We start from the raw sequence: 11,667 nt of genomic DNA on the forward strand, positions 1-11,667 counted from the left end.
TTGGATTAAATTATAATCGTATTCTTGGAGAAATCCATTTCTGATTATTATTTATATCAGTTAATATAATATTCTTACCAATGCATTTCTTAGGTCAAGTTTAGGCCTATAAACTTTACAAAATGCTGAAAAATAAATATTAAAAGAGTATAATAATTATAAGATAAATAAGTAGATATTCTCTTCCCGGCCAATATTGTCAATATTGGCCGGGGGAGTACTTATCATTATAATGATATTATTATATTTTGTTATTATCAGCAGGTTATTTCGATTTTATATCTTAATTACTTCAGAGATTAAACGTAAAGAATATTATTAATCTATAATATTAAGTAATAATCCAATTTTATTTATTAGTTCACTTCAGTTACTTATTATATATATATTTATATGGTAAGTTTATCTATAAATATAGATTATTGAATTTTAACATATTTTAATAATTTATAATTTGAAGCACTGTGAACATTAAAATGAAGTGTTAAACGGAATGCCTCGGAGAATAAGCACTTATCCTGATGCATTTATTGGTTGAAATATGATTAGTAGTTGAGGTTCTATAATGTCTATTATTTCTGTTATAGTTGGATTATACAATGTTTCAATACAATTAGAAAACGGTGAGAACGAAGAAGTAGAATTACATGTTACACCTGATTATCTAGAGTCTAATTTATTAAGAGATGAAAGATCATCAGATTTAGAATTAATATTAAACAAACCGGCTAATTACCATACATTTAACGAGTTACCAATATTATTAAATAAATAACGTAATTAAGTTATTAGACTTAAAATCTTAGATAAAAATCTGAGATATATATTTATTCATAGGAAAGATGAATTGTAGACTAATTGGCAAGTCACCTAGGTTTGAGCTAGGTTTATGTACGTTCGAATCGTGCCGATTCATAATACTTAACCCAAAATATATATATAATATATATATATATTTTGGGTGGTTTATCGCACTACTAGCTTAATGGTAAAGCCTTATAATGTCACTATAAAAGATGTCAGTTCGAATCTGATGTAATGCGTATTGGTTAACTTAGCTTATTGGTACAGCTAAACTATTTGCTACATAGTTCTCTAGGGATCAGTGTTCGATTCACTGGTTAACCGTATTCAAACATATAGTATAATGGTTAATACATATTATTACGGATGATATAATGATAGTTCGATTCTATCTATGTTTTTAATGCTTTTAACTGCATTTATAACTTTTTTAGTTTACTCAACTTTTAATAATTCTCTAATAATTAATAGATTAAATTCTATAGTATTAGGGTTTACATTATTTTTATATTTAAATACTTTTGATTTAGTAGGTATCTCATCAGGTATCACATTATTCAATAATTGATTTAATATATCATCATATAATTTTCCAATTACGGTATTATTATTAATATTTACAATAGTATTATTAATATATAATACATCAATACATAGATATGATTTGAAATCACCTTATTTAGCATTAATAGTATTAGCTAATTTAATAGGTTTAATACTTTTACCTTTAGTAAATGATTTATTAGTATTATATGTTATAATTGAATTACAAAGTTATTCATTATATTTATTAACAGGTTTACATAATAGATCGTATAATGCATCAAAAGCATCATTGTTATATTTCCTAATGGGAGGAGTAGCATCAGCGATTATATTATTAGCTTCTTATTTCATATATAGTTTAACAGGATCAACTAATTTATCTGATATTGCTATATTCTATTCATTTGATAATTCATTCGATTATTTTGATATTTTATTAATAGCTTTATTATTTAAAATGGGTATGGCTCCTCTTCATCGTTGAAGTATTTCAGTTTATAATTATGCTCCTACTTATATTACAGCTTATATAAGTATAGTAGCTAAAATATCTATTTTATCATTTATATTTATAAATGCTAATTTATTTAGTCATAATTTAATAATTGTATTCTTTTATATATCATTAAGTATAGCAGCGTATAAACCTTTATTTCAAGTAAATATAAAAACTATATTAGCTTATAGTGGATTACTTAATTTTGGATATTTATTATTAACTATAGTAACTTATGATATTTCATTTTATATTTACATAATACAATATGTATTGACACATTTAATTTTATTTTTAGGATTATTAGCTGCTAGTCAATATATAAAATCACCGGTGTCTATCTGATCTCCGCTACTTTACATACATCAATTAAATATTAAAAATAGTACTTTAGTACTAAGTTTAATATTAGCATTCTTTTCATTAATAGGTATTCCACCTCTTCCTGGATTCTATGGTAAATTGTATGTTATAATTAGTGCACTTCAAGATAATTATGTATTAGAAACATGTATTATTATAATATTTAGTGTAATATCAACATATTATTATGCTAATATAATTAAAATATTGATAACTAGTCTTGCGCCGTCAGCTACGCCGACGGCTGATAAAGTATCGGCTTTCATTAACCCTTCTTTAGCTTATTCTATTGCATTATCAACTATTCTATTAATTAGTTTCTTTATATTCTTACCATTAATTTCAGAAGGGTTATACTTAATTATTTTATAATGTTTCTATTTTATTTAATTTTAGTTCCTATTGTTGCTTTAATACTTATTGTTTTAAATTACTTTATTTCTACATCTAATTCATATATTGAAAAAGATGGACCATTTGAATGTGGTTTTACTTCGTATCAACAATCTAGATCCGCATTTAGTGTATCATTTATTTTAGTTGCGATTTTATTTTTACCCTTTGATCTAGAAATATCTTCTATTTTACCTTATGTAGTAAGTGCATATTCTAATAATATTTATGGATTAAGTATTTTAATCATATTTTTATTTACATTAGTTATAGCATTTATATTTGAGATTAATTTAGAAGCTCTTAAATTAGAAAGAAGATTTATTCCTATCATCAAACCTCTTATCAATAAATTATATATTTAATGGCCCCCCCCTAAAGGGGGGGCTATAGCCCAGCCTTAGGCTGGGCCATCAATCTATTTCATAATTATTCATAGTTATCATATAGATATATATGAATTGAAATAAAAGAGTCAATAGAAAATGTAGTCCCGGTCATCTTTGATGACCGGTGATGAGTATAAATCATGATGTTTGATAATCTCAAAATTAGATAACAACAACAGGGGGATATATATTATATAGATATATCATAGTTATAGTTATAAAGTCAATAGAAAATGTAGTCCCGGTCATCTTTGATGACCGGTGTGTAGAATAAATCTTCTACATATTATGTGGATTAAGGACATAGATATAGTTTTCCGGGCATAGATAAAGTAAGGCCGCCCGGAGGGCGGCAATAAGCCCCCACGCACCGCGTGGGGGCCGATCGAATGTCATAGATAAATGATATAGATATATATAAATAGATTTATTTCACCTACTTTGTAGGTTGGATAAGTATAAAGTCTATAATGACATAAAGTTAATAAAGACATATATGGATATTGATATCTAAACCCGGTAAGCATTGCTTACCGGGTATGGAAGTATCTATTAAATTTATATTTGTATAGATAATCTATCATTGGTCAATGTGAGAGTGACCTGGCTAATCTTTATTTTGATAAAGATTGGTCACCGATAATTGACCTACATATAAAGATATGATAAAATAAGACATAAATCAGGTAAGGACAAATGTGATATTAAATCATACCCCGGCCAGCTAAGCAGGCCGGGGATTAAGTACCTAATCAATTTTCATTTTGTAGATCTAAAATATTTATTTCTTTTTCTATGAATAAATCAAATTTTGTCTTAAACTCCGTATAATAAAAGGAATGATATCATTAGACAAAACAGGCCACAGGCTTCGGCTAAAGCAAATCCTAAAATGGCTTGTGGGAATAAAGTGGCTCTAAGTGATGGGTTTCTTGAAGTTCCGTTAATTAAAGCTACGAAAACTAAAGCGATACCGATAGCTGCACCTCCTAATCCTAAAGTGGCGATAGAGGCACCGATGTATTTAGCTGCTAATGCTAATTGCATATTAAAAAATATATTATATCAATAATGACATTACTTCACCTATGAGAAACAAAGAAAGAATATAGATTTAAAGATAAAAAGGGGAAGGTAATTGAAATATAGATAAATGGGAAAGATAATTTAAATATATTATAAGGGAGAGTGATAATGATATATAACATAATTTGGATATGGTAATCCCGGATCATTAAGGCTGTAAACTCTAAGATAATTATCTACCCCCTTGGGATAAGGTGGACTAATATAATATATAAATATAGATATTTAAGTGCAGGGGGATCAACAAATGAAAGGATGATTTGAATCTATGATTCCGATAAGTAAAAATAATTGAAAGCGGTAGTTTATTCTACGGGTATTTACTATGTAAATATCCCTTTTAAATATTATCTTATTTAGGTATATAAATGAGATGATTAATAGCCCCGCCCGGTAGGGCCTTAAATACTACTATTTTAATTATTTTGATATTTTTTTTTTCTTTGATTTGGTATATATCCTATTTATATTTTCAAAATATGGATATTTAAAATATTTTTTAAGACAAGATTAAATCACTTATTTTTATGATATATAACTTTATAAATAGATATGATAATCATGAGATTTTAAAATATATGTTTTAGGTATGCTATTCCCGACGACTATGTCGTCGGGTAAGAGGATAGCTGTACTTAATACGATATATAAAAATTGACTTCATATAATTACTTCGATACGTATAACCCCGCCAACTACGTCGGCGGGGAAGTAAATATGATATATATTGATCTATATATATATGTACTAGATATGTATTCTAAAGCCCATGATTCGCAAGTTGCGAATCCTGGGCTAATGATTAGTATGAATAAGATATTTGACATATTTAACTACTTGACCTCTTCGATGATGTAGTCCCGACGACTATGTCGTCGGATAAGAAATAGTTGTACTTGATTAGGTATTTGACATATCGACTAGATAAATTACTACGATATGTATAACCCGCCGACGTAGTCGGCGGGGAGATAATATGGATTATAATACTTTGTTTCTCTAACTACTTAATCCCCGATCAGCATTGCTGATCGGGGTAATATATGACTATATTGATATATCAATTTTTATATACTTAAGTTTATTCATAATTTAGTCCCGACGACTACGTCGTCGGCTAAAACGTTAGCTGTACTTAATACGATATATAAAAATATGACTTCAGGTTAATGTTTTGGTATATATACCTTTTTATAATTGATGATTTATTTTTAAAATTTATTTATATTTTTGATATATAAGTAAATATGATATATACTTATTTTAGAGATATAAAAATTTTGATATGTACTCTGAAGCCCAGGATTAGCTAATAGCAAAACCTGGGCTAATTATTAGTATGGATAAGATAGATGACATATTTAACTACTTGACCTCTTTGAGTAATAAGATATTTTACATATTTAACTACTTGACCTCTTTGAGTATTTAGTCCCGACGACTTTGTCGTCGGAGTAGTAATATGGATAAGATATTTTACGTATTTAACTACTTAACTTATCACCCGAGATTAACAATTTGTTAATCTCGGGTATATCAGATTTCATATATGTTATTATATATTTTACCTAGTTGGTTATTTAGTCCCGACGACGTAGTCGTCGGCTAAAACGTTAGCTGTACTTGATTTGATATATAAATTCTGACTTCATACTAAAGGTTTGATATGTATAACCCGCCGACAAAGCCGGCGGGGATATGGTTATTGTTTCTTGACTTTTTTAACTACTTGACCTTAAACCCGAGATTTACTATTTGTTAATCTCGGGTTATTAATACTTCATCTTTTTATCTACTTTAGAAATATATATTTAATGTCCTCCCCCCTGCGGGGGAGGATATCGCCCGCCCAACGGGCGGGCCATTAATGATATATCTATTGACATACATAGTTAATGAGATATTTCATCCCGGCCTGCAGGCAGGCCGGTTAAATATCATTAAAGAAGATATATGTTTTGAGTTTCTTTATCTTATTGATGATGTAGTCCCGACGACGTAGTCGTCGGTGAAGACATAACACACATGATATGATATCTATTTTATGATTTATTTTAATCCTTTTGGTATTTAATCCCCGGCCAGCAGGCTGGCCGGGTATAGTCTTAGATTCAATAAATATATGATATCTAATTCTTCACGTATGTATACCCCGACGACTTAGTCGTCGGGGTTCTATTATTGATTCATTTATTTTATATTTTATCTTATATATCATTTATTCTCTTTTACCCACTATTAGTTTACTAATAGTGGGTTAATAAATAGTCTTCAATTTGGTATTAAAAAAATATATTTTTATCTTTATTTCCATAATGTATCCCCGATGACTTAGTCATCGGGGATTAAGTATCTATTCTTTATTCTACTTAATCCTTTTCATACTTAATCACCAGTTATTAAATATTTAATAACTGGTGATATTTCTATCTTTTTATAGTTTATTTATATATCTAACCATTTGATATTCTCTACCCGGTTAGTAAACTAACCGGGTTATATATCTATTAGTTTATGGCACGCCGAAGGGCGGGCTATATCCCCCCGCAGGGGGGGTGATATTATTTCAATCTTTATATATCATTTAACATATAGATTATCTAATCTATTTTAGTAATTTAAACAATAGATACTTAATCCCGGTCTGCTGGCAGACCGGGATATATACGTGATTCTATTTAGTATTTCAAAATATTATATATCTCATATCTTTTAAAGTAGAATAGACTAAATAATAGATACTCTCTACCCGGCCTGCAGGCTGGCCGGGTTACATTTCCTTATCTTTATTATACTTCATTATTGATATATCATTTATAAAGTTAAATAACTAATAGATATATATATATCATACAATAAATATCAATGGTATATCTGAGTGTGATCTGATTAACCTTTAAGAAGTGGAACATAGTGAACGTAGTGAACGAAGTGTAACGTAACAAAGGTTGGTCACCGATTGATATACCTACATTTTAATCTTAATAACCGGTCAAGTATTTCATTATGTCATATATATTAACTATGTACTTATCTTATTTATATATATTTCATATCTTTACTTATCTATTCAAAGAGTGGCGTAGTCACTCTATATCTAAACCCACACGTAGAGTGGGTTATCTCATTTCTTTCTCTTATCGGACAAATAAGTCATAAGGTCAAATATGTCATTAATACAAACATGTAGATATCGCATATATAAAATATAGGTATTTACAAAGTAAATACCTTAAAAGCAATAACATGACCCCCCCAAAGGTGGGCCATTTAGTATACACTTTGCTTTAGGGAACCGAAGGTTCCTAATAAGTTTATCGTTAGATCAATCCCCCCAATATAAATATTGAAAGTACCATCATTAATTACCCCCCCTTGGATTCAAGGGGGGAGGAAACTATATCAGTTTAATTTAATTACCTGGATCTGATAAGTATGTATTTATTTGTTTTATTATCTAGTAATAATAGTAGTTAAATAAATATACTTATACATAAGCTCGAATACCTCAAATTGAGGTATTCGAGCTATTAGACTTTTATTTAAATATTAGACTAGGTCATACATCTAAATAAGTGTAAAATAGACCCAAATACGCTAAGCGTATTTGGGTTACATAACTTTTATTATTTAATACATGGATCAGAAGGCCTGACGACTTGGGATATGTCTGCTCCCCCAAGATAAGCCCCCAGCTTTGCTGGGGGATAACCTGATACCGATAAGGGAAAAGGTAACTGGGGGATGATTATTTAAGTATTTAAAATATATACAAAGGGGGTTGATAAATCCATATAAATCTAAATCATAAATATATAAACTGCCCGACATCAGCAATTTGCTGATTTCGGGCTATCGATTATTTACTTTTATTGATATTTTATATAACTATTTATTTTAGTCTCCTGAAAGGTGGACTTAATCACGGAATAATTTCATTATTCCTTAAAAGAATACATATCAAATTGATATGTTATTTCTTCATAACAGGCTCGTGTTAATCTATACTTAAAATAAGGTATTTACAAAGTAAATACCTTTGAAGAAATTCTCATGACCCCACCAAAGGGGTGTTTATAAGTCATTCCTACACGTGGTTCAATTACTATACAAATTGATTACCCGAAGAGGGTTATTTTTAAGGCTTTATGATAAAAGGAATCGGGTTATGTAATTATGTAAAATAATAAAAACTTTAATTATTTATTATTATTTAAAAGAAAAAAACATATAAATAGGGCCCCCCCATATTTTATGGGATTAATGAATATTTGGATCTGATAGCCTAAAAATGTTATGAGGGGATTTGCTCCCCCAAGGTAACTGGGGGATGATAATGACATAGAATGGCCCCACCTCTGGTGGGGCTATCGCCCACCCTCCGGGTGGGCCATTCATAAACTAAATTAGGGGGTTGATGAACCTTATATTTAAGATGATTTATCATCTTGGAACCTAAAAGGAATAAAAGCATATAACTGTAATTGATAAGTATATGGGATATTTACTATGTAAATACCCGTGGACGAAAAATAAGTTGACATGATAATATCTGTATTCATTATAGACGATGGAGTGTTTAATGGAATCATAGATTCAAATAGCCTGATTTAAATATTAGAACCCCCTACCATATATATTTATATATAAATAAGATTTGTCCCCCTTACCCCAAGGGGGAGCAGACTATATACTAGTTAAAGCCACATGATCCAGAATTTATAAAATTATATTAAATAGAGATATATCAAATATTTAAGTATTTGTATTCAATAAATTACACGAACCTAGCGAAGCCCCCCTCCAGAGGGCTTATATCATTATAATTAAAATATATAAAAAAATATATATCTATATGACCTTATGAGTTTTATGACCTGAAGAGGTAAAAATATCTCAAAATGGGATTTAAATTTATAAACCAATAGATAGTTTATAAGTCATTGCTACACGTGAAACAATTATAAATAGGTATGAAATATATAACCTAACCTTTATATAAAAATTAAACTTATCTAATACGCACTTAACCCGGCCAGCAAAAGCTGGCCGGGTATTTATCTATGACTCATATTTTCTTAAAATTTTACATATCTAGTCTTTTTATATACTTATTATTGTCGACATAGGACATGTACTTAGTTTTCCGGGCATAGATAAAATACATCATTTGATTTATATCTAATACACATGTTTATAAATAGATTCATTATAGACTCTTTTATAGACACAAACTATGAATAAATATATAATATTAATAATTATTATAATCGGAACATTAATTAATAATCTACTAATACCAGTACTTCCTAATACTCTTAATAAACCATTATCGATATATACATTAATTAATCCACCTAATTTTAACATATTTCTAATGATTATATTATTTAATATTTGATCAAAATAGATACGTTGGTTGAAGTAATTGTACACCGGTGATTTATTAATTTTATAAGTAAATTCATAAATATAAACTAAACTTATTGATAAAGTTAGTCCTAATATTAATGGTAACAATTTAATTATAAATGGTAAAGTATATTCAGTCTCAATAAAGTTATTAGTATGTGGTAATCCCATTACTAAATGAAATGTTACATTATCTCTACCATAACCTAAGAAGATACTATAAATAGTTAAAATACTCATCGGTATCGCCATGAATGTACTTTCATGTATATTATTATAAGTTAATTTATTGCTACGTGGATTATTATAGAAAGTTAAATATAATAATCTTAATGAATATATTGATGTAAGTACTGCTGATGATGTAGCAATATAATACATAATATATCCACTTACAGAATAAGTTCCATATAATGATTCAATGATTATATCTTTAGAATAATATCCGGTTAATCCTGGTATAGCCATTAATGATAATGAAGCTATTAATATTGTAGTATAACTAAATGGTAAGTAATTTAACAGACCTCCATATTTACGTAAATCTTGAGTTTCAGACATAAAACTATGTATGATAGAACCAGCAGACATAAATAATAAAGCTTTAAAGAATGCATGACAATATAAATGATAGATAGCTAAATCGTATGAGTTTGAACCGATAGCTAACATCATTATAGCTAATTGTGACATAGTAGATAAAGCAATTACTTTTTTAATATCATTAGATACTATAGCAATTAAACCACTCACAAGAGTAGTTAAACCACTTAATCATAAGATTACTAATAATACAGAAGGTGTATATTCTAAAATGTAATGAGATCTAACTAAAACGAAGACCCCACTACATACCATAGTTGCAGCATGTAAAAGAGCACTAACTGGAGTAGGCTAATATGGACTATTTCATTCAATATATATATATTGATTTCACATTTAGTCTCTGAAGTTATAGATATATAACCTGCTGATAAATAAAGTCTAAAAGGTAATTATCACTTGCCCCGACGACTAATAGTCGTCGGGGCATAGTATACCCTCTTATTTAATCTTCCAGCAATTGGTGAATTTTTATGAGGAACCTCTTAATTTGCGCCTATTTCATCCCTCCATTGCAGACAATAATCATGCGTGTAAACCTAGTTGAGCACTCTTAGCGGTTGCTGCTCCTAATAATAATAAACTTAATATTGATAATCTAAAAGTATCAAAATGTGGTGATAGTAATTCAACTGTTTCAAAATCAACTGCACGATATCATATTAATGTACATCCTAAAAAGATTACAAATAATGTATCTCCCATACGATTTAATAATATAGCTGATAAAGCTGACTTCATCGCTGCAATACGTGTATTTCAGAATGATATTAATAAATAAGATACTATACCAACAAACTCTCAACCTATAAACATTACAATATAGTTATCACTTATAACTAAAACAGTCATAAATATAGCAAAAACACTTAAAATAATATAGAAACGATTACGATTAGGGTCATGACTCATATAATCTAAAGCATATAATAATACAGATAAAGTAACAATACCGACAGGTACCATAACAGTTAATGAAAGTGGATCTAATAATATACCATAATTAATTTGGATATCTCCGACTGTAAATCAAGTACCTAAAGTTATAGATATTGACTCTTCATAAAAGTAAACTAATCAAGACATTATAATATATTAGTTATTTTCCCTCTTAATCTGTAATACGATACTAATAAACTTAAACCTATTGCTGATTCAGCACCGGCAAGTATTATAATTAATAAAGCATATATAGTTGATTGTATATCATCATATACACCACCGATATAAATAATTTTAATAGTTATTGTTAATAATAAAATTTCAATAGCTATAAGTAAAGTAATAATATTATTCTTACTTAAATAAAATGTTAATAATGTTGTAATAACTGCTATCATAAAAAATAAAATTTTATTATTAATTCATTTATATGTTTAATTAGATTAAATATTAATTTATCTTTTAAGACAGGTCAAATGTATGAGGAGGTCAAGATGGCGGTGATCAACTTTTATATACATAAAAGTTAATCAGATCACTCTTATCCTGACCAACCTTGATATATCTTTTATAAGTAGAGAGTATCGATTCGGGTATGCCTTGGTGAATATAAGTATATCTAATAGGTTAAGT

The 11,667-nt window shown here is 28.5% G+C and overlaps 4 protein-coding genes and 3 pseudogenes across 7 annotated transcripts; 4 read left to right on the top strand and 3 right to left on the bottom strand. All coding sequences in view use genetic code 12, as the record gives it.

Moving 5' to 3' along the window:
• Positions 1 to 565: 565 nt before the first annotated feature.
• Positions 566 to 2,967, top strand: DFJ63DRAFT_344386 (various chains-domain-containing protein; the record flags this gene model as incomplete). The annotated part of the gene is made up of 5 exons (XM_064908771.1): positions 566 to 750; positions 1,462 to 1,829; positions 1,875 to 2,159; positions 2,241 to 2,559; positions 2,721 to 2,967. 5 exons carry the CDS (start codon positions 566 to 568, stop codon positions 2,965 to 2,967), a joined length of 1,404 nt encoding a protein of 467 aa, XP_064759219.1.
• Positions 972 to 1,043, top strand: DFJ63DRAFT_t139 (annotated as a pseudogene). Its single transcript has one exon. The product of its transcript is annotated as a tRNA-OTHER (tRNA).
• DFJ63DRAFT_t140 lies at positions 1,048 to 1,128 on the top strand (annotated as a pseudogene). The gene has a single exon. The product of its transcript is annotated as a tRNA-OTHER (tRNA).
• DFJ63DRAFT_t141 lies at positions 1,134 to 1,205 on the top strand (annotated as a pseudogene). The gene has a single exon. The product of its transcript is annotated as a tRNA-OTHER (tRNA).
• Positions 2,968 to 3,598: 631 nt separating the features above from the next.
• On the bottom strand, positions 3,599 to 4,057 carry DFJ63DRAFT_344387 (ATP synthase subunit C family protein; the record flags this gene model as incomplete). Its single annotated transcript, XM_064908772.1, has 2 exons — positions 3,858 to 4,057; positions 3,599 to 3,639 (listed from the first exon to the last, which is right to left on the bottom strand). The coding sequence occupies exons 1-2, from the start codon at positions 4,036 to 4,038 to the stop codon at positions 3,599 to 3,601; spliced, it is 222 nt and encodes a 73-aa protein (XP_064759220.1). The 5' UTR covers positions 4,039 to 4,057.
• Positions 4,058 to 9,258: 5,201 nt separating this feature from the next.
• DFJ63DRAFT_338331 (various chains-domain-containing protein) lies at positions 9,259 to 10,221 on the bottom strand (the record flags this gene model as incomplete). The annotated part of the gene is made up of 1 exon (XM_064908663.1): positions 9,259 to 10,221. The coding sequence occupies exon 1, from the start codon at positions 10,180 to 10,182 to the stop codon at positions 9,259 to 9,261; it is 924 nt and encodes a 307-aa protein (XP_064759221.1). The 5' UTR covers positions 10,183 to 10,221.
• Positions 10,222 to 11,172: 951 nt separating this feature from the next.
• On the bottom strand, positions 11,173 to 11,432 carry DFJ63DRAFT_338334 (NADH dehydrogenase subunit 4L; the record flags this gene model as incomplete). Its single annotated transcript, XM_064908664.1, has 1 exon — positions 11,173 to 11,432. One exon carries the CDS (start codon positions 11,430 to 11,432, stop codon positions 11,178 to 11,180), a length of 255 nt encoding a protein of 84 aa, XP_064759222.1. The 3' UTR covers positions 11,173 to 11,177.
• Positions 11,433 to 11,667: the final 235 nt, after the last annotated feature.

The sequence above is a fragment of the Scheffersomyces coipomensis genome (genome assembly GCF_036884675.1).
Source record: "Scheffersomyces coipomensis strain NRRL Y-17651 chromosome Unknown DFJ63scaffold_15, whole genome shotgun sequence".
In the NCBI taxonomy this organism is placed as follows: domain Eukaryota; kingdom Fungi; phylum Ascomycota; class Pichiomycetes; order Serinales; family Debaryomycetaceae; genus Scheffersomyces; species Scheffersomyces coipomensis.